Genomic DNA, 22,010 nt, shown 5'->3' on the forward strand with positions numbered 1-22,010 from the left:
GAGGGAGCAGCTGATGGAAGGATTTCTAAAGCATACAGAGATCTGGACTAACAGGTCTGAGAAACTACCAAATTATGCACATAGGTGCTCAAATTAGCAATAACTAAATTATGTCACCAAAGACAATGGTAATAGAAAAGAGAGGAGGGATCAATTTTATGGAATCTGTTAGTCCTGTTGCATCTAACAGCTCACCGTTGTACCCCAAAAGTGTATTCCTTATCTTTGTCTACTCAGAATCAGTGATTATGGATACTAACCTAGCCCAGCATAATTTCCACTTAGAAATTTAAAAAAATCATAAAGCATTGAAATGAATACATACTTGTGTCAGTCCAATTTCAGACATTTAAGATACTTTGTTGACAAAATATTCATTTCAGGATACAAAGGAAGAGGATACAAAATCCTTTTCAGGAAAATGTTAATGCTACACTTACCTGAAAAGGAACCTTTATTTTGGCTTCTCCAAATGCTTGAGTTCACTTCTGGTACTCTACCTCTAACCACCCTCCCTCAAACCAGCTCCAGTGATGACATTCCAGGAATGTAATTCTATGTAACAGCAATTAATGTGTTTGTAATACATTCTACGTAAAAACATTTAACTCACAGGGAATATTCACATTGTGTGTCATGGATTTAAAAACCCCAAACTACTAAAGAGCAGTAACTTGGAGCCATGCTCTGTATTTTTTCCAAAATAAAAAAGAATCCTCTTTTGGTTGAGTTCTGATTGATAAGCTGGGCAAAGTGTTTGCCACTTCTCAGACTGCAGCTTTTCTGCAGTATTTCTGGAAAACCTACAAGTTCCCGATTTGTTCCTTTTTTTTTTTCTTTTTTAAAATCTGCTTTAGTGGGGACTGGTGCAACCTCAATTGCCAAAGGCTGCATGAGGGCATACATAAACACACACACTCACCCACACAGAGCACATGGGTGAGAATGAACTTCAAGAAGCAGCTTGAGAAAAAAGAAACAACCCTGAAATGACCAATCAATTCAAAATATGAACAGCTTTCAATATTAGCACAGCTTCTAACATGACACTTTCCTATGTACTTCACATTTGTCAAGTTCCCCAGATCTCACTCAAACATATACTTAATACCATTAATTTGTTACAGCATTTTTTAATCCATTTTAGAAGTGCAGCATACGTACGTCTTCTGATTTTTATACCATACATATCTCATTCTGAGCTTAGAGGTTTCCATACTTGTCATTAAAAAGCACGTAGACAAAATATTTTATGGTATCTATAATAAATGCAAATAAATCAATACAAACAAAACTTGGCTTAGCAAACTGTACATATATATGTTCTCTGTTTTTCAACTTGACATTTAACTTTTTTCCTCATAAAATCTTTTACGATCTTATTTATTACATCCATTTTTTTAAACCTTAAAAAAGTGCTTGTCAGATTTACACCTTGTGCATTCAAAGCAAAAGTTAGAACACCATGCCCGAAACAGAAACCACAGGGAATAATACATTGCCATACAAGATCCTTTAAAATTGTACGTTACAAATGCTCTAAAATTTCTTTAGCATTGGTTATTTTGTATACTGTAGATATCAAGAGGGTATTTAACAAAGACTGGCTAATGGCTCATTTAGAGCAGCACACAGGAAAGGATCTACAGTATCAAGTCCTTGGCTATGCATAGTACAGGGCAACGACCTGGATATAAAGTGGCTGAAGATCCAGAAGGCTGGACAGGACATTCCCCTCACACATGTCACATCCTCCTCAGTACCTAGGATGCAAGTATTCAAGCAATGCTATACAGGTAATACACTGTGAAGTTTGATACTGATATACGGATGCATTACCAGCTGAGTGCCAGCAGAGAATGATATGAGCAAAGCAGCAGCTACAGCAAATAGGTAAAGCTGCCACACTGAAACCTGCCACCCTTTAAAACCATTCTTCCTCCCAGCTAGCATTCCTGCATGGTCACCCGCTGTCTCATAGGTCTCCTTCATAATGGAGGTGGACCATTCATGTATTTTAGCATGGGGTGGAAAGAGCGGGCAAAGTTGTTGGCCATAGTACAGCTGTAGTCCTCCTCAGTCATTGGCACCAGGCAAGCCAGCCCAATCAGGAGCAGCAAGAGGAGCTGAAGTGGCAGAGCAGCTCTGAGGACTCTGAGGAAGAAGGATGGGTGCCGCCATGCTGGCCCAGCCTCAGAAGGGGAGGAACCTGAGCCACCTCTTGTGGACCTGAGAAAAGAGGATGGACAGGTGAATACAGTAAAACATCACTGCAGCAGAGGTTGCCTTTGGGCATTCAGTCTTCCCTTAAGTCTGGCTTAAAATCTGTACAGACATTGACTGACAACTGCAGAGGTATTTTTCTCTGAACATGCTATTTCCCTAACATTCTTAAGAGACTGTATTTCTAGATTGGGTAGGAAAATGCCAAATGATCACAATAGAAAGGGCTTTGTGACCCCATAGCCCTTTTGTCAATTACAGGGAAGACTCTTCCTTTAAAGCACTGTGCTCTAGAGAAGGTGAAAATAAAATGTGGGCTGTACCTGTCATGTGTTCAACGCATGCTGTCCAAAATGGATGCCTCCTTATTTAAAATAGCAGTTGCATTTTGTTTGCAGAAGTTTCTACATTCATTTCTGTATATAGTATCCGCAAGGGTGTAATGCGTTAAGATTCAGTTACATCAATCTTCAATTAATTAATACAACAATATGGAGGCAATGGGAACTCATTTTCTATAAAGTACATTGAATTTTGAATCTTGCACTGAATCAGCAGTTAAAATCTGTTTGCTCAGCTGAGTTGGCAACATCCAAGTGATTTTGTCTCTTGTCTATGGATCTGATGTGAAATGGCATTTCTATGAGAGAGGCCAGATCTAACACAAGTATTTCCAAAGAAACACTTCAAATTAAGCCTCCAAATCCAATCTATTTTTTAATGAGGGATAAAGACACAGATTTCACATTTTCCTTTTTGGCTGAAATTGTCAGAGCTCTAACATATGGATGACAGGTTTCGAGATCAGTGAATGACTGGAAAGAGTGATTACACAGGTTAAAATCTGATGGTCTCAGTGTGTTAATTAAATGGCATTAACTGTATTTTAGCACTAGCCAAAAACTGAAGAACTTAGAGCCTTCAAATAATTTGCTTCAAGAGCCTTTCATTAAGACATCAGGTCATTAATTTTGTCTTAGGTATGTTGCTATAAGACATCCGTGTGGCTGTTATAACTATGAAGCCCAAAAAAAGCTAAGGTTTGCAAAGGTTTAAGAGAGAAAAATGCTCATAAGGATGATCTGATCTCAAGTTGAAGGCCTGGAACATCAGGCTTGTTGACTAAGGTCAAATGCTCCCGTGTAAAGCAAGGCGGTGGCAATGGTTCTTTGCCTTTCCCTTGTCCTTTTGATCCTTTCTCCCAGATAAATCTGAATCTGCATAAGGAAGCATACAAACCCCAAAATATCATTTTCAAAGCTATGCCATGCTCGGCAAGGGTCTCCTTCCCACATGTTCAGAAAATTCTTTCTGTGCTTGAGATTATTTTTACTGTCTTCTTCATGTATCATCCCACTATGAAAACTTCAACAAAGCCAGAAAGATTTGGTAAAGCTTAGATGACCAACAGATACATAAGCACTCAGGTATGCTAAATGACCAACTTGACCTATCCCAGAAAGAAGCAATAATCAAAACACCAGATTGCATGTTGTTTGAATCCATGTTATTGTAGCTCAGATGGAAAGCTGCTTATCACACAATGTAAGATCATGTTACTATAAAGAACATACTGAAAGGATATGGCACATTTAACAGCATTGGAGTATTCCATATTAAAGTTCAATTAAATCAGGACTTCTGCCGTCCAAGAATGCCAAGACAGAAAGTTAATGGACTGAGGTGGAAACAAAGGGAACAAGGAGTGCTTAATTATCTTCTAAGCATTTGATTGCACAGTTTACCTATTTACAAGGCTCTCATTGTACAAATGCTATTAATCCCAATCAAAAAAGGCCACATTTCTGCAGCTGGAAACTGCTGCTTGATAATAAACGAAATCCCAGTTTTCTCCACTGACTCAAAAGTTACTCTGGGGCAACACTGGGTGTCAGAAGGGGAATTTCCAAGAAGCAGAATCACAAAGTGAGCAGGCAAAATTAGTATCTAATTTTCATTTTCCTTATGGATTTAGTAGCACAATCCAGAACTTTTTTTGCTTTGTGTTTCGACAAAAAAAAAAAAAAAAAAAAAAAAAAAAAAAAAAAAAAAAAAGGAGGAGGAAAAAGAGTGGTATGTGTAAGCTGCATGGCTGATCTCCATACGGAGCATAAACTTTGTTTCAAAAATAAACAGGTCATGGCAAAGTTTTTCAGAATATGCTTCTGCAGTGAAGTAGGGTATTGAAGAAAAGTTTCTAATACTGCATAGAAACAAACAAGCAAATAATGAAACATTACGACAACATCTTCAGAAGGCGGAGTTTAATAAGTTTAAGCACTGTACTGCCTGTGTTTGTTACAGGTATGCCTCTGTAATCTACATAATTGACTGAAAAATGGAATGGGTCATCTTAGAGCATTTAATGGATTTGGTAAAGAGTGATGGTTAAAAATAAACATTGCTAATAAAAAAGGGTAATTATTCATAACAGCCAGAACTCCTGTTTACTCCAGCAGGAGAAGGGGAAGCTGCACTGTATGCCACTTAGGAGAAAAATGCAATTTCTTTTTCTTGAGCTTGAATCTTTAGCTGTCTCTCTTCTGACTGCTCCACGATTTGTCACACTGGTCCCTATCTGAGGCGGGAAGGAAGGCCATCTGCTACTCGCTCCATACACAATTCCTACTAAGTAGATAAAAGGGGGAGGCACAGCTGCAGACCTGGCCAACAGTAAGTTTCTTTATGTCAAGAATTCTCATAAATTAAGAACTGCAAGCAACAGTAACCCTTACTTTGGGAGTTTGTAATGTCAGTGAAATTGGAACTCTTTCCTAAGCATTTCAAGAGAGAAGCTAATTTACCAGGCTATAGATCAGATGGGCAAAGTGAACCAGCTCAGCTGAGTACCTTATTTTACAGATGATTGATTTTTATTTTTTCCCCAAGGAAAATATGGTTGAATTAATTTATCTGTATTGCAGTAAACATCTGAAAGATTATAACAGAAGAATTTATCATTCAAGAGAAGCTGGTACAAAAAAATACAGTGAGTTTAATGGGGATGTGACTAACGGAATGCAGACAACAGGCTTACACTGAAAGAGGCACTGCTGGGCTAGTAGGATGTTATTACTTGAGTTAATTGAGGATGAGTCCTGGTTTAATATCTTTATGAAAAGACTATGGCACAAAATATAAGAGGAGAAGATTTCATCTGTATGACAACAGAGGTTGGAAGCCTCTGCAAATACAAAATAGGATTGGATTGCACAGAAAATAGAGGGTGAATCCAATAAGTTTAAGAACGAGTTCAAGGAGTTTAAGATTACAGTGTTTAAGACAGCAATAAAAACTTCTGCTGCAAATATGGAAGTTCACATTCTGAAGATAATGAGGAGAATCTATAGCTGTTTGACACAGGATGGCCACAAACCAATAATGTGGCTTGTGAAGAGCTGTGAAAAAGGGACAAAGAAATTTAAAAATATATTTCAGTTCAAGATTTCCAGAAGACAGAAAGGGTAATTTTAATGATGCTTTATAAGGCACTAGCAAGATCTCACCTGGAACAGTTTGTGCCATTTTGGTTAACATACTTCTGGAAGAAGAATTCAAACTTACAGAAACTTCAAGTAGTCAAAAAAGTATGAGTATTTCTGCTATGAAGGAAATACAGAGCTGAGTTTATCAATAGAAGACCTGAGAGATACTAAAACTACCCTTTATAAAATAGTGCAGAACAGAGAGAAAGAAAGGTGAACAGTTGTTAAAGTAAGGGATAATGTTGGCACAAAATCAAATTACTGCATCTTACCATGGATATATCAAAGGTGGAAATTATTGTAATTCCAGATAATAAGAGAAATTAAATTTTATAACAACCTTCTAATAGACTTTTTATTCCACTGATTTACATTTTTTAAGATGGACATTGCTCCAGTTATTAAGGAGAAGGTATAATACTGTGCCCACAAGAGCAGGCAACAACTACTCTTGGTGGCCTAAACTGACTCTCTAGAAATGACCTTGTTCGGCTGCATTCTCACTTTGATTCTCTCCCTAGCTGTCAGCACCACATCACCCCAACTGCAGATTTGGCTTTCCCTGTAAAGAAGATTAATACGTCCATTTCAAAGGCAATCAAATAGGAAGTTTAAGTAACAAGCTTTGAGAGTGTGGGAGATAACTGGGGAAAGAACCGTAGCAAGCCAAGTCCAAGCTTTGTATTTAAGCTGAGTGGCAAAGACTGCCATTTTGTGGCCAAAGGCATTGAAAATGCTGTGGCCTGGTCTGTTCCAGGAACAGCAAGTGACCTTCAGAGATCTGCTAGTCATATGGGGAGGCCTGAGCAGGAAATGGAGGCTGGCACTGTGGCACCAAGACTTGAACAGAGCTGCTCAGGAGAGACATTGTAAACACCCTGAGCGAATTAAACCACTACTTTAATCTTTTAACATTTTAATCACTTCAAAAAACTCCACAGGCACAGATCCAGGTGTGCATTTATGACAGATCTATTAAACTGATGAAGAAAGACGATTTGCTTCTTGGATCTGCTTTTCCCACTTAGCACATGATTACTAATACCACTTGAGCCTTTAGTTAAATCCACAATGTAACATCTAGTTTAACCTTCTACCTTGCTTAGCATCGCAGTATGTATGCTTATTTTTATGCCCTGATAATGGGGAAGGCAAAGTGACATCACACTTATTATACACAAAACACGGCCCCTCTAATTTTTAAACGAACTTCCCTTCACAACCTCCTATGCCATAAACTTTTAAAAATTTACTTTAGCTTTCCTGTGTTTTAAACTCTAACAGGGTTTGCTGATCCAGTGCAAGATCAAACACAAAGTACTCTGATCAGAAGCATGTCAAAATATTAAAGAACACGGTGACAGCTTGTACCGCTTTATCAGTTAAAACCACATTACACATCAACCACAACCTGTCTGGCTTGCGCATTTGATTAAGTTTCCTATTCAGCAGTGACTCATTCGTATTCCATGCTTGTCTGAATGACAAATTGAACATTGTGTTGTATTGCTACAAGATGTGTTAATAAACAGTGCTGGAAAGACTTGATCTGAAAGGTGCTGCGCCAAAGCCACTGCTAGAATAGAGGTTGTTCTTAAAGCTGCAAAGCATTGCTAGCTGCTCTTTGAGCCAGTGGCTCACACCTACAACCATAAACCTTCTCAAAAGACTGGCGTAAGTGGTCTGACTAAACAGGAGAGTGGAAGAGTGCAAATGTTTCTTCAGTACAACATTGCTAGAGCAAGCATGCTGACCTACTGAAGACATCCTCCATTCCTCCTAGCTTTTAATGGCTGCAGAGTAAAGCCCCACCCCTCCCTTTCCCCACTCTAAGAAACACAATGCCAAGCTTCGTAGCAGACTGGAGTTGGAAAAATTAATTCTCTTTCCCCATTAGACAGAAAGATGGAGTGTACATATGTCACCTATTTTTTGTGTGCTTTCCTTATGTTTCCAAGAAGACAAAAAGCTCCTAAAAATACAGCAGATTCTTAGTGCCAGTGGAAGCAGTGAAAGATGACTTTACCTGTTCTATCTGCTATGCTATGTGGTTTTGCAACTATGCCACTTTACTGACAGTCACTATGTATACGTATACATACTATGTATTGGATATTCATATACACTATTTATATGAATACACGTAAAGCGAATCTTTTTTTAAATAAATGTTTATGTAAATCTCTACATCATGAGTAGCTTTATTATTTATTCCACTTATATTTGAGAATAATTTTGCTAAATATAGCCTTGATTTTGCAAATAAGAAAACTACTCGAGGTATATTTGTCTGCTTGGTTATTGCCCAATCACTGTATTAAATTTAGTGTTGCCTTCTTTCCAACATCAAATCTTTCACTTTAATAGGAGTTATTTTTAAAACTAGTTAGTTAATTTTTGATGCACAGAGAATAAATGAGGTTTAGGACTTAACTATTAGAACAAATACATATTTTATTTACACTTTCTTATCATTTTAGGTGTTGCAAACCTGCTGAAATAGCAGAAGACACCGATACATATTGGCCTGTTCATTTTTTTTTTTTTTTTTTAACTTCATAACTCTAGAGGCTGAACTGCTCAGTGAAAAAGTGAAGGTACACACATCACACTGACAACAACAAAGAATGCAGAAGCACTGTTAGCTGCACAGGTGACAGGTTGCTGAGGACAAGATGGAAAGCAAAAAGCTGTAGCTGCAAGCCTGCTCTCTACTGGTCAGAGAGAGATGGGGCAGTGCTGCTCCCAGAGCAATACACGGATGCAAGCACTTGGCAAGAGTCATGGCAATGTTAGCATGTTATATTGCAGTCGTCTTAGGAGGGGAGAGAAAGTGATCCCAAGTCTCAAAACCCTCAAATTATGACTTATAGTTTTGATTCTTAAGTACTGAAAACCCACAAACTGAACAAAACATTTCAGGGAATAAAAAAAAAATATAAAGAAAAAGAAAGAAAGAAACAAGAAGAAAAAAAAAAAAAGGATGTTAGTATGTCTCATCCAGATCTGTGGGTTTTGTGAATTCCAGAATATGGTATTTGTCTATTACCTGCCTTAATTTAATATCTAGAGGTAAAGAGGATGATAAAAAGTGTTTGCCATGAACCTACTGGCATTTCTGTTAAATCATGCCAAAATAAATTATTCATTAATTATTACGAGTGTAAACACGCACTCATCCTGATCAGTCATATGAAAAATAAAAGTTGACTATATGGCATTCCTGGAAAGCAAAACCTATAGATGTCCGAGGATTAGCCAGTATTTCTATTTAACAAAGAATTTGAAGTAATTGAGAGCCCCTGTTGCCAAACTGTTAATGAAAGAGAAGTTTTTACTTGTTTAAGTCCTGGCCACCTGACAGAGTCAGTGGAGATGCAGAGGAATCACAGCCAATTTCCATCATCCTCTTGGGGTTCTAGAACAGAGTGCGGAAACCAGGAGAATAAGGTACCTGCTATGTGGACTGCTGACAGAGGGTCCAGGCTGTGAGAGACTACATTTGCCCCGTGGCTGTTTGCAATGAACAGGGGGTAAAGAAAGAAGAATGTTCAGTCCAGGCAAATAAAGACAAGCTACTGATGAAACTAAATTAAAAGTGCAGCAAAGGAAACATAAAAAAAAAAAAAATATCAAAACAAAACAAAACAAAATCAAGTGAAAAGACCAATACCCATGAACCAAGGAAACTGGCTTTTCTTTGTGCCTAGCAGAGTATGGAAATGATTGGAACATACACAGGGAGCTCAAAAATAAGTTTAGTCATTACATTTATAAACAGTAGCTCTGGATTAAAAAATACCCAACAAATAACAAAAACCCCACTAGTAATTTAGCTCAAATGATTTTTACTATGAAATACAAAAAATATTGAGTATGGGCAAATATATATTTCAAAATGCAAATGCAGCAAATATAATATTCTCAAGGAAAAAAGGCCCAAGGGCCTCCTTTGATGAGTCTGGCCTCTTCTCCACCCTCATTCTCCACCACAATTTTGAAGGCCAAATAACTGTAGGTGCATTCCCGCACTCACAACTATTTGCTGGAATATTTAATGCAGTCAGATTATTATAATTCTGATTGCATTTTTGTATTAGTATTTATTTATTTAGCATTGGTATATTTGGCACTGAAATCCTAAACAATTTCACTTCAGTCTCCAAAATTGTGGGTGCAAAACCAGAAGTTTTGAAAACCAGACCCCAAGAAATCATACAACTTAGCTATACATTATGGACAAAAATGAAAAAAAGTAGTCACATACATAAACACTAACAAATTAGAGATAGACAAATGCTCATTAAAATGTTAAGATGAAACCTATTATAATCCTACATACTTTTTAGACAAAATTTTATGGTAAAATACTTCTCCATTTCCTGCAACAGTCAGGCATCATCCAGTTACATATGTGATATCAGAGCTTTTATTAGTTATTTAAGTTTAAATTTGAAGATAAACACATTGACTTCTTAAATAAAATGTTAAGGTTTATATACCTTCTCCTTTTGAAAAGCCAGTTTTCCTTTACATTCTCATACTAGTATCTAAAAGGAAACTAGTGAATGTAGAAAAAAAAGAATCAATTTTAAAAGCCATAAAATTTATCAAGACAGAACTCAGAGGCTGTAGAAAAAGTGCAAATGGAATAAAAACCAAACAAAACCAACCAACAGACCCAACCTGATTGTTTTAAGAACTAAAGAATAAAAGCAAAGTAATCAACAAATAGAATTGCAGAAGAAGATAAAATAATTGCAGTTCCATTCTGGGCTCAGAGTATGGAAGTGTTAAGTAAGAGGCATGTGTTGCTATATTTCTTGAATTTTGTGCCAGCGATGCAAATAGACAACTCCAGAGTTGCCATCACAGCCACTGATTAGGCCCTGTGCAACTAGTTTTGTGTAATGTTTTAAGCCCTTCAGCTCTACTTAGCCATTCATCCAAAGTCTCAATAAGACCATTCGTAACCTTCATCAGAAATGACCAAAAAAACCCCTTATTGAGATTCTTGATGAAACAGCTCTGAAGAGAAGCCCAAACAGAAATGGGGTGCTGTTTATACCAGACAAGACCAGACTTTCGGGTGCTGCCATCACTAGAGCAAAATACAAGACACATGACATGCCATACTATGGTAAACCAACCACATTGACAGCCCTGGTTTTAGGTAGTATTTACCACTTCTTATTTCATGCAGGATGGGATATGCAGCAGGGTTGGGGCTAGCAGCTGTGTTTTGTTCTTGATTTATGCCATTTCCTTTCCTACCAAGTGAGAAGAGGGGCCTTCCAGCTGGCTAGAGCTACTGTAGACATCTAGAGCTCCCATCAATGAGGTGGCAGAAAATACATAAAATGGAATTACCGTTCTCTGTCTGCTCGGAGTGCTTCTTCCAGATACAGGACTTACTGAGCCTGATGTGTCCAATTCATCAGCAGAGGACCATGAGGACAATTCCTAAAGTTCATAAGGAACAGAGCTCAGAAATACAGCAACTAGCAGTTCAGGTAAGCAAACAAACAAACAAACAAAAAAAACCCTTGAGTGAAATCCCAGCAGAGTTATTTCCAAGCAAATAAAATAAAGCAGTTAAATTTTTTACCAAATTTTATAAGACTAAGGCATTACATGTTTTCTGTGATAACCCTGAGGAAAAAGAAAAGCAAACAGGTAGTTAAATTTAATTGCTTTAAGTGACGCATTTTTCACCAAAGTCAATAGAGAGGAAAAAACAGTTGCTCTTTATTGGCCTTTAATTACAAGAAGAGGCTGGTACCACCAAGATTTTACTTAAACAGGCAGAAATTCACTAGAAAGAGGGAAGAACTGAGTTCTTATGCCTTAGTAACCTAACCTTAGTTAGGCTAGTAACCCTAACCATTCTATGATTGAATGTACTTTGCTAATCCAAGACTTTTAAAGCAGGTAAATAAAGAACCACTTCGAAATCTTTACTTTATACCTGCCACTGTTGGCAAAGATATATGCAAATACCCTGAGACACATGATAACTTGAAGAGATTTAGAGTATAGCTCAAAGCTCAGAAGGCACTGTGAGATTCATTAGCCTATTACATTATTTATTTTATGCCTTTTTTTTTTTACAGAGTGAGCATTATCTTCCTTGCCAGTGACAACTGACACGCTATAATTTTCAGTACTGCAAGTAGAATAATTATCTCATATACTTTGTCAGTTGACTGAATCAGTAATGGCAGGGTAAACAAACCAAGATGTTCAATACTTATTGCTACACCAAATAGCAAAAAATTACTGGATTAAGAAAACTATCACAAACTATATGTTTACATTATGTAGCGTAAGATTACTTTATGATATTCAAGATTACATTTGTCCATCTTGATAAGTACTGCAAACAGAAAGAGTGCAGCCAACAACACTGACCAGAGAAAGACAGTCAAAACAGCAGGAAATGTGTGTCCAGCATACAGCAAGGAATAAAAAGTTGTGACCTACCAGCTGACTACTTGAAATGTCTAGGATTTTCTCTAGTTCTTTAATATGACGTGTGACATCCTTCAAGAGGAGCTTCAGTCTGTTTCCAATGACATGAACCTTTTCTTTGGCTTCAAGACAGTCCTCACCTTCAGCATTGACTAGCAATTGGCAGGACATATCTTGCAATGATGCCACCTTCAACTGAGACTCCAGCAGTTCACGTCTGATTTGCTGTTGCCAAGGCAAGTACCAAGTATTTTTAATTAAAGGTTTTTTCTGTTTGCTTGTTTTTAAAAAAAGGAAAGGAAAAACTTTCTAACCTGCAGGGAGATAGACAGGTGGACAGCAGCCTAGTTCTTGCTTGAGATTTTATATCACAAGTTATGCTATTAATGGAAGTGAGCAGTGTCCCCTACCAAAGTAGTTACTGACATTGGTCCCACAGCTGTGTGTTAGCATGCAACGTACAATGCTAACCCTCAAATGAAAGGTAAATCTGATTAGGTGTTTTTCTGACAATGCATTTTGGGAGAAAAAGGGGTGATTGTATCCCTACCAGTAGAAGTCTGTGATGATCCTGCAGTGTATCTGAGTCCAGGTTTGTATCGATGGGCACAATCTCATTTTTTCTTCTGTCAATATTCTCTAACCAAAGTAGCAAACCATGGCTCATTTCATGGAAATCCTGCAAGCGATGAGTGATGATTTTAACAGTGTAGTAGAAAATTCCAGTCAAATTCAGTTTTTTAATTCATCCTACTGGCTAAATAACATCACTTACAAGGAATATATTAGAATACTATTCCAGAGATGCAAAATTTAGTAAATCTTGTGCTGGAAATACCTGCTTCAGATAGTGCAGGTGTATCTTTCAGACAACACATGCTGAAGCTGTATTTTGGCCTGCATGGCCATCTAGTTTCAGACTAGATAATGAGCACACCAGATAACAATACAGTTTACATTTTTGATATGCAGGATGCTGACAATTTAAAGTAAGTGCCTGGCAATTAATACAGACCTGGCACTGCATTAACGCATCCTGTAATGAGCAGCGCCACTCTTCGATCATACTGCATACATGGTCCCAGCGCACATTCATTTGAGACAGGCGTTCCTGAAGCTTCTTGCTGTCTTCGCTGTCAGACTGAGTGAACTCTGAGCTACACAGATTGATGGATAAGATGATCGCTTTGCGGTTATCAATCGCTTTTTGCAGCTCCTTGATGGTAAGACAAAATGGGACAGGGGAAGAAAGGATGGAAATCAGTAAAATGCGACTTTCAGAAAAGCCAACTAGAGAAGGCACCACAACAATACACTGATTTACCATCAGCAACTGCAGAACAGTACCTTACTGTAACAGTCTCTTTACTCTGGATATGAGATTCCTGTGCTCACTCTGTGACTTTGCAAATGTTCACTTTTTAACATCTACTAAAATTTTACTGTGAGCATAAACTGGAACAAGCCAATTAAACTTGTAAATTCTTAAAAGCCTGAAGTCATAGTTCAATTTTGAAGATCTGGCTCATGTTTCAGATATTCTAAAGACAGAGTAGGCACAACAAAATTTACAGAGATGCAGGACAACTGTACTTCAGCTCACAGTAAAACTTTTGCCCTCACTTCTCAGTTTTGCTGATAAACATAAAATCCAACATGTTTTCAAGGGGAAACTGCTGTCAACAGTATTTTAAAATAAAGGCTTTTACTGAGGGAAAAGAAAACATACAAAGAGGATAAACAACTTAATCCAATTTATAGAAGTACGACATGTATAAAAACTCTGATTTGTTTATACTGGAAGCCACAAAAGAAACCCCACCTCTTTTGGTTTGGAGGGCACTAATAGGCTTTCCAAGAGTGAGTGTAATAAGAACAGGATTCTTATGAAATGCCCCCTTTTCCACCTATTTTACAGCATTTACTTAAAAGCTTCATGTCACAATGACCTCTGTAGTACTTATGGTAGCTAAATTTGGATTACAGTGAAGATCAGCATTAATATGCTTTTGATGGATTGCTGTTGGAAACAGTCTTTACTATCTGTCCACCTCATTCCTAGCATGGACCACAGTGCATTTTGACAACGGCTCCCATATTTTTGTGTCCAAGCTTATAAGATGATAGTAACTGAATGTGCAGTTGTGGACCACCACATCTGCAGATCTTCACAGCTATAAAATATACAGGAGAGCACAATGGCAGCATTCGGATCCTGATGCTTCTGAGATAACAGAAGAATAATCAGGAATGTTGAAAAGTGACACCATTTTTTTCCTCTGTTATACTGGTGACAGCAGTGCGCAGGCTACAACCCCTCTGGGCACTTTCTCTTTCCTTCACACAAAGTAATATGTCCCGGTGAGGTGTTTCTTTTAAAGTAGCTACTTTGTTACCAGTTTGACTAGAAGAGATTTGATTTAACTCTGTCCTGGTTTAGCAGTAGCAGTCAGTTTTTCTACTGGTGCAGTGCTGTGTTTTGACTTTCGACCTGAGAATAATACTGATAAAGCTGATGTTTTCAGTTGCGGGTCAGAATGTTTACCCTGACCAAGGACTTTGTGAGTCTCCTGCTCTGCCAGGGAGGAGGAGAAGCCGGGAGGAAGCAGGGACAGGACACCTGACCCAAACTAGCCAAAGAGGTATTCCATACCACAGCACGTCATGCCCAGGAGGTAGAACTGGGAGTGGCCCGGAAGGGCTGGAACATGGCAGGATGGGGGTGAGGTACCGGTTGGTGAGCGGTTGTATTCTCTTGCTTGTTATTTCCTTTATCATTATTACTATTAGTGGTAGCAGTAGTGATTTGTGTTATACCTTAGTTATTAAACTGTTCTTATCTCAACCCGTGGGAGCTGCATTCTTTCGATTCTCCTCCCCGTCCCTCCAGGAGCGGAGGGAAGAAAGGTGTGGGGGGGAAGTGGACTTTGTGGTTCTGATTTACGGCCTGGGCTTAAACCACGACAAACTCCAAAAAGTGATTCATACCATCACTTTAGCAGTTACTTCAGTTATCAGCAGTAGCCCACTATGTGCAGAATGGAACACACCAGCTGCAACTACTGGCAACCTCTTCAACATACCTGTTGCACTCGGATCTGTCTACAAAATAACTCATGGAAAAGAGAAATAAAACTCACTTTCAGTTTTTTGATTCTGAGCTCAATAGTTCGTATGTCAGTGCTGAGATCAAGGTGGCGGAGCTTCTCCAGTTCCTCTTCAGTTTCTCCCAACCAAGCCCAAATGCTATTAAGGTCAGAGTTAAACTGCTGCCATTGCTGAAGGTTCTGCTTCATCCTCAGCTCCTTGCTTAAAGCTTGAGCCTGGATTAATTCCCATCGTTCAATTACACCTGGAATGATAAACACTAAATTCAACAAAAGCAAAAGAAAACCTCTAGCCACACACACAATTGCAACAGTTGAATCCCGTGCAGGACGAAAAAAAAAACGTTCCATAAAACCTAACCAATGAAAAACCATACTGAAAACTAAGATTGACGAAAGCGATGTTTGAGAAAAAGAACGTAGAATTGGGAGGATTCCAGACAGCAGACAATTTTGCCACTTTCTAATATCAGACTTCTATGAACAGAATTAAGTTGACACACGCAAGTCTCTAAAACAGATTATGCTCGTACAAAGACATCATAAATTAGCATAAAATCAAACCAGACAAGGAATCTGAATACGTCTAACTAGCCACATATTTATTATTATTTTCATTGGTATTTGTACCTGTCACAGTTTAATGCTCACACCTCACTATATCTGCCTAAGCTACTGTCGATGCATTGGATACATACCTGTGCTATAAAGAAATAAATTTCTTCTTGTTAGTTATCTTGAAATGCTATGGCAGAAGGACAAGTTGTATCATTCCATCAACTTAAAATTAAATAAAACCCACAAATAAACATCAAGCTAAGAACAAAGACATTGCCTTTAGAGTCTTTGGAACACATTCATGTTTTTACAATGCAATACCTCCTGTTCTACAGCTGATGCTTAAAATTAGGCAAATGAATACTTCTACCAGATGAATATAGATTTCTGTACTGTAGACAGAAAATATTAGAAATGAAAGCTAATATTAGAAGAAATGAACACTTACTTATGTGTTTTGTATAGCAATATAAGCAAACTTATTTCATCAGAAAACATTCAACAAAAACACGTTACATCCACAGAGATTCTCCAAAAGGCTTAGGGTTATGTCTTGTGATATGAAGGGGTTTTTAAAATGCACTTATATGCCTAATCTCTTTATAGAATGTATCCAAGGAATACTTACTATTCCTATTGAGACATATAAAACAGAACATGGTAACAGAGTCATGTAAATATACCTATATATACATATAAATAATACATCAGTAAATAATATCAGGTGTTTATTCAGAAAAACTTTGCTTGTTTGCTACTTTTCGTAACTGCTTTGCATCAAAGAACTAAATATTACTTACCAGCCGTTTGTGTTTCAGTACTGTTCAGGTTAATAAGTCCAGAAAACTTTTCTTCTTCTTCCTTCAATTTATATCCAAGCCTTTTTACTGAGTCTATGCTTCCACTGCACTCACCTAGTAGCTTCATCTGTGTTAACAAACAAAAATCCCATTTCAATATACAGGACTATCTGCATGGAAAATTCAAATTATAGTTTAAATTCCAAATTTTCCAAAAGTCGGCGTAAGTGTGAAGATAAAAATCTATTACTCTAACAATCTGTCCTGATACTATCAAAGAAATGTATATGAAGGCAATAAAGACTTAAAGCATAAGTTCAGACTAAAGAGAAATAACCCAGTGCCACTGTGTTAAATTGTGCTGGATGACTTTAGGAGCCATCTGTTCTAAATGTTAAGACACTATGGCAAAGATGCTAGAAGATGTGATAAAGAAAATAAAGGTATGTGTGGAAATACTATTCATCCAAGCAGCTAATCTTTCAGTTCTGTCAGTAATAAAATTTGAACTATTTACAGAGATTTTTCTTCCAGAAAAACCTCCCTGAGAAAGTTTTTTAATCACAGATTTCATATATGCAATCTTGCTTACATGATGTGTGTTTACAATTCATCAGCAAGATGAATACTCCGCATGAAGCTATAAAACCTGCTTTTAACAGCAGAGGAATTTTAAATGAGGATATCACCATTAGATGGGTAAAAACGTATGTGAGAAAGTACTTTTGGACATCTGCAAAAATGTAATAGGAACACAAATTCCTGAGAGTCATGTTCCTGCAATCTTACACTATTATAAACACACTAACACAAACAACAATAGCATGTGGTTAAGGGTGGCAGCCCTATGAGAAAGTCTGAGAAGCAGTAATGTCCAGTTGCTCTGTTGTAACAGCTATATCTTTCAATAGCAAATCTAAGCCTGCAGTGCTTATTCAACTTGTGCTCTAAAATACACGCACATATCCTTTGTAACTGGAATCCAGCTCTGGTCCTGTAGGTGTTTTGCTGCGGATGATATTTTCTGTTTGCTGTATTTGGAAACGACTGGTGTCTAAGGCCTTGTCCAGCTGTCGGATATGTGCTTCCAAGGCACCAGGTTCTCCTGTACCAAAACAAAAAAAAGTGACTGTCACCCAAGTTTTCCCAAAGATTTTATCGTCTTTTGCCAGGAATATCAGGAATACTATATATGTTAGACAGGAAAGAAGAAATGTGATTACAGCAGTATGAGTGGCAAAATGTCAAAGCGAACCAATTACATGAGAGGGTGTTAGCGACCTTCAGAGGACAGATGACTATACCAATGAACACAATTGCCATAAGCATACTGTCAAAGAGTTCAGTTTAAAGCAGGCTTGCAAACTATTCTGAAGTGCCCTTTTCCCTCGGAGAATTCCTCACCTCTCTGAAGGAGAAAGTTTGTGGCAAAGTGTGAGAAGCAACCACATTAAGCAGCAGAATTTTTAGTCTTTTTCCAATTAGGTGTTTGACAAAATTATGCTTAACATATCTGCAAGATGGTATTATTCATCCAAGCCACCTGGAACTCACACCAATGTTTTTGAAGCAGGACTAGCTTGTATTTTCCTTACAGAGGTCAGTTGAATTCTGTGATGTAAATGAGCTACAGCCAATTCTAATCTGAAGCAGACTGCAGCCTAGAGGACCACATGAGGTCCCTCTTATTCATATTCACTGTGCCTGATTTCCATCTGTTTACAAAGACAGTTTGAATTTATTCATAAAGCCACAATTAAAAACACGCATAAAGAAGAAGAGCTTTCTGTCCACCAAATTACAGAAAAATGAAGTCTCTGGAATGGTTGATATTTCTTCATACAAGAACACTGCCTTTTCCCAAATGGACAGAACAAAGTGTTCAATATTGCTTTTCCCTCGCTACTTTCAAAATCTATTTTTCAGAAAACTACACACATTTTCCTGTATGTACTGCTATGATTTATACTCTTAATTAAGCAATATTATTTCACTAATTTTGGGGAAAAAAAAAAAAAGGTCAATGAACCTTTAGTTTTGTGCCACAGAGAAGTTAAATGTTTGCTATTTCAAATTTGCAATCAAATAATTATTTCAAAATATGAAAACTAAAATAATGAGAGAAAGTACTTATAATTGCATCTAGTCCCTCTGAGAGTCATCTAACAAATGAAACACTAGGTTTAACGATGTGTAAAAATGCAACATGAGGAAAACATTCATCTTCCAATATAAAAGACTAAGATAAAGACATTTGACTACAGTACCTCACCTTGGTATTTTTATACATGGAGCAACCTAAAAGTTTATATCTAAGTAACAACTTAAGTGCAAAATCAAACAATTAGGTTTTACTCTACATCTTTTCCTTCTGCCTTGCTTTTTGTGGAAATCAAAGTAACCTACTGATCAGTTTAGTCTAGTTAGCCAAGGTGGCAGGGCCAGTACTTCAAACATCATTGTTTCATCCATGCACCAAGTAATACCTGTAAGCACAGTAGTAAAGCAGGGTACTTCTATGTTAACATGTCAGTGCTGCCATGTAAGAAATATTTATCTTGTAAGTTGTGAAAAGTATAGCAGGTGATAAGAGAAGAGAAAGAAGCTATGCTTGTGCACTGTGGTATTCGCATCTGGCTATGCTTAGTCTTTTTTGATGCCTACCAGAGATATTTTTGAGTGCGTTTTCTGTGAGTTTTACATAGGCCTCAAGAGTTTCAGGTATCTCTACATCTGAAAAAATAAAAGCACAGTCTAAATCGACAGCTCAGAAACAGCTGTCTCCTTACAGCAGGAGTCCTTTTCATGGGATGAAATATAAAAATGTTTCCAATAGCAAGTATCCTTTCTGGAGAAGGAAAAAAAGATGTAAAACTGAAACACAGGGAGCTGCTACAAAGTCTCTTCATATCCAGGCAAACCTGACTCTTTCCAGAGCAATGACCTGGAAAGCAAAAGGCAGCCACAAGAACAAAGTATAATACACCACTATGTCTTCCCAAACATCCAACTGGGTGTATTTGGGCATTTTCACTCGTTCAGATTTATTACACAAAGCACACACACTTAGAAAGGATTTCTAACTTCACTGGAGAGCAAGACCCAAGATCCCACCTCAGGCTAAGCACTCAGTTGCTAGAGCCTTTCCTGGCTAAAGACTGAGTCAAGATTTACTTAAGCACTTGATGATTTTGTCTGCAGATCTCTCCCACAGCATTTCTTCATCAGTCTGTCCTGCACTTCTTGCCATATCCAGTATAGTTTCTTCCAGTCAGAATAACTTATGACGCACTGCTGTTAAAGATGACATATCCCATCTGGCAGTCCACAAGCACAGAGACATAGCCAATTACCTGTCATATCTTTAGTGCCTTTGCGATTTTCCAAGGCTGTAATCATCCAGAATTCTCCACTGCTGTGTCTAAAGCCAGAAGGCCACTGGGATCACTTAGGGAAAGCTATTTAAAATCTTCAGGGGCTATTTAAGATACTTTTCCATGAGCATCCTGGCCAAGCAACAACATATGTAACATTTGCTAATGGCTGGACTTGATGATCTTAAAGGTGTTTTCCAACCTAAACGATTCTATGATTTGCTTCTTTTTACTAGGAGAGAACAGGACACACAATTTGCCACCAATACCTGCTATACCAGCTGCTCCTCTCAGGTAGAAGTCCTTCTCTTGCCCACCATCTTCTTCATCAGAGTGCAGTGTCCGTGAAATGGCTGTCTCCAGGTCTCTGCTAAGGTCATAGTCATGATCCCACTCCAAGGGAATGGAGTCCACGCTTGCAGGTGTATCTCGCCCTGATCTCTCGCTTCTCACCGGCTGGGAAAGAGGCAGTGAAAGGTTGGAAGAAGGATGCGGGGAGAGAACGCTGTCTGCAGATTTGTCATGCCAGTGTATGCCAGAGAGATCTGCTGATTCATCCAGATCCACTTCTCTGTCAGAGATCTCATGCTCATCATCTGTCAGCTAGAAACACAATGCAAGTAGAACTAATCAATGAAATGTGCAGAGGCACTGCGTGGTCAGCCTGGGTCAGTGAAATAAAGTAGCATTAGGGAACAGTCACACTGATGGGGTTTCCATATTGCATTCTTTTGCACCTACCCTTCATTATTTGAACATGTACTAAAAAAGCAACAAAATGTCCATAATGCCACCTCATTTTAATTACATGAGGCAACACAAAGTCTCATATTAAGCAGATGTCTCCAGACTTCTTACTGATGCCACTGTGATGTAGGCATCAAGTTAAAAAAAACTCTGGAATCAAGTCAAAGGAAGCATAAGTGACCTTTATTGTGACCACTGCTCTCGCTATATTCTTTCATATTTTGAAAACCCTGGGTCTTGTTCCTTTCCTTCAGAAGGACTTGAACTACCAAAAATCATCTTGTTCTTACTTATTCAGCTGTATGTTCAGTTCTAGAGAAAAATGTCTATCTCTCTTGATGGGTAGAATCATTTTATCATTGCTTTTTAAATAAAACAGAACTCGGTAAACTGCCAGTGAAACTATCTGACAGAGCAGGGAGTGTTCTTATTATCTGCACCACACTGCTATCCCCATTATTAAAGTTTTATAAATCTCTAATTTACATGGATTTTCATGACGATTCACAAATATTCCAGATCTGAGCGAGTTTGCTCTCTGAACAGGACACAAGCATGTAATGAAAGGAGGCAGACGGTCAGGGTTGTAACAAAATTAAACCACAGGATTTTTGGAAAGTTACAGACGTTTCATGTTAGTTCATTTCAACATTTCAACATCTTTCTCTCTCCTCCTTCTCACACTTCTAAAATAATAACAAACCAAAGAACTACGTATATATGTAAGTATACACACAGGAAGGCAGATAAGTTTCTTGTGATAGCGTTCCACACGCCCAAAGACCTCTTGACAGTAACGGCGCAGTTCATCCAGTTCTTCTTCAATGACAGCTGCATCCATCGGCTCAGTTTTCTCAATGAGTTGCTCACCCTGCAAAATTATCTGCTCAATTTTGTTGTTGTTCAGTGAAATTTCTTGTTGGAAAGCCTGCATAAAAGAAAAGCTTGTGCTTTATCAATGAAATCAACATTACAACAACCTAAGTTATTAAGGATGCAAGTCTTTGAGCTTTTTCAGCAAGAATGGTGTGGGTAACAAACAGGGATTGTTCCAAATATTCTGGCATGAGCAACAATAAGCAATTAAATTTAGAATTCCACAATCTTTCTAGCCAAAAACAGTGATAATTCATGGTTTACCATCTCATTCCTCACTTGTTGTATTTGGAAAGAAAGTTCTCTAAACAAGCCATGTCCATGACAAATATCTAGAATGAACACAGATGCTAAAGCTAATACGCTAAA

General features: G+C 37.9%; 1 protein-coding gene across 6 annotated transcripts in view; it reads right to left on the minus strand.

Annotated features, from left to right (window-relative positions):
* Window positions 1-1,043: 1,043 nt before the first annotated feature.
* Window positions 1,044-22,010, minus strand: part of SYNE1 (spectrin repeat containing nuclear envelope protein 1) — a gene marked incomplete at its 5' end in the record, with an annotated part of 295,244 nt that continues 274,277 nt past the window's right edge. For 5 of the 6 annotated variants that reach the window (XM_080616381.1, XM_080616380.1, XM_080616378.1 and 2 more), the window contains 12 exons: window positions 1,044-2,229; window positions 9,163-9,221; window positions 11,079-11,171; window positions 12,192-12,404; window positions 12,730-12,858; window positions 13,195-13,395; window positions 15,320-15,531; window positions 16,645-16,771; window positions 17,607-17,749; window positions 19,309-19,377; window positions 20,288-20,621; window positions 21,502-21,693. In XM_080616381.1, the coding sequence (XP_080472507.1) occupies window positions 1,989-2,229; window positions 9,163-9,221; window positions 11,079-11,171; window positions 12,192-12,404; window positions 12,730-12,858; window positions 13,195-13,395; window positions 15,320-15,531; window positions 16,645-16,771; window positions 17,607-17,749; window positions 19,309-19,377; window positions 20,288-20,621; window positions 21,502-21,693 (2,013 nt within the window). In that variant the 3' untranslated portion in view covers window positions 1,044-1,988. The remainder of the gene's footprint in view (window positions 2,230-9,162; window positions 9,222-11,078; window positions 11,172-12,191; window positions 12,405-12,729; window positions 12,859-13,194; window positions 13,396-15,319; window positions 15,532-16,644; window positions 16,772-17,606; window positions 17,750-19,308; window positions 19,378-20,287; window positions 20,622-21,501; window positions 21,694-22,010) is intronic. The other variant, XM_080616382.1, reaches the window with a different exon arrangement.

The sequence above is a fragment of the Psittacula echo genome, assembly GCF_963264785.1.
Source record: "Psittacula echo genome assembly, chromosome: 4".
NCBI lineage: Eukaryota > Metazoa > Chordata > Aves > Psittaciformes > Psittacidae > Psittacula > Psittacula echo.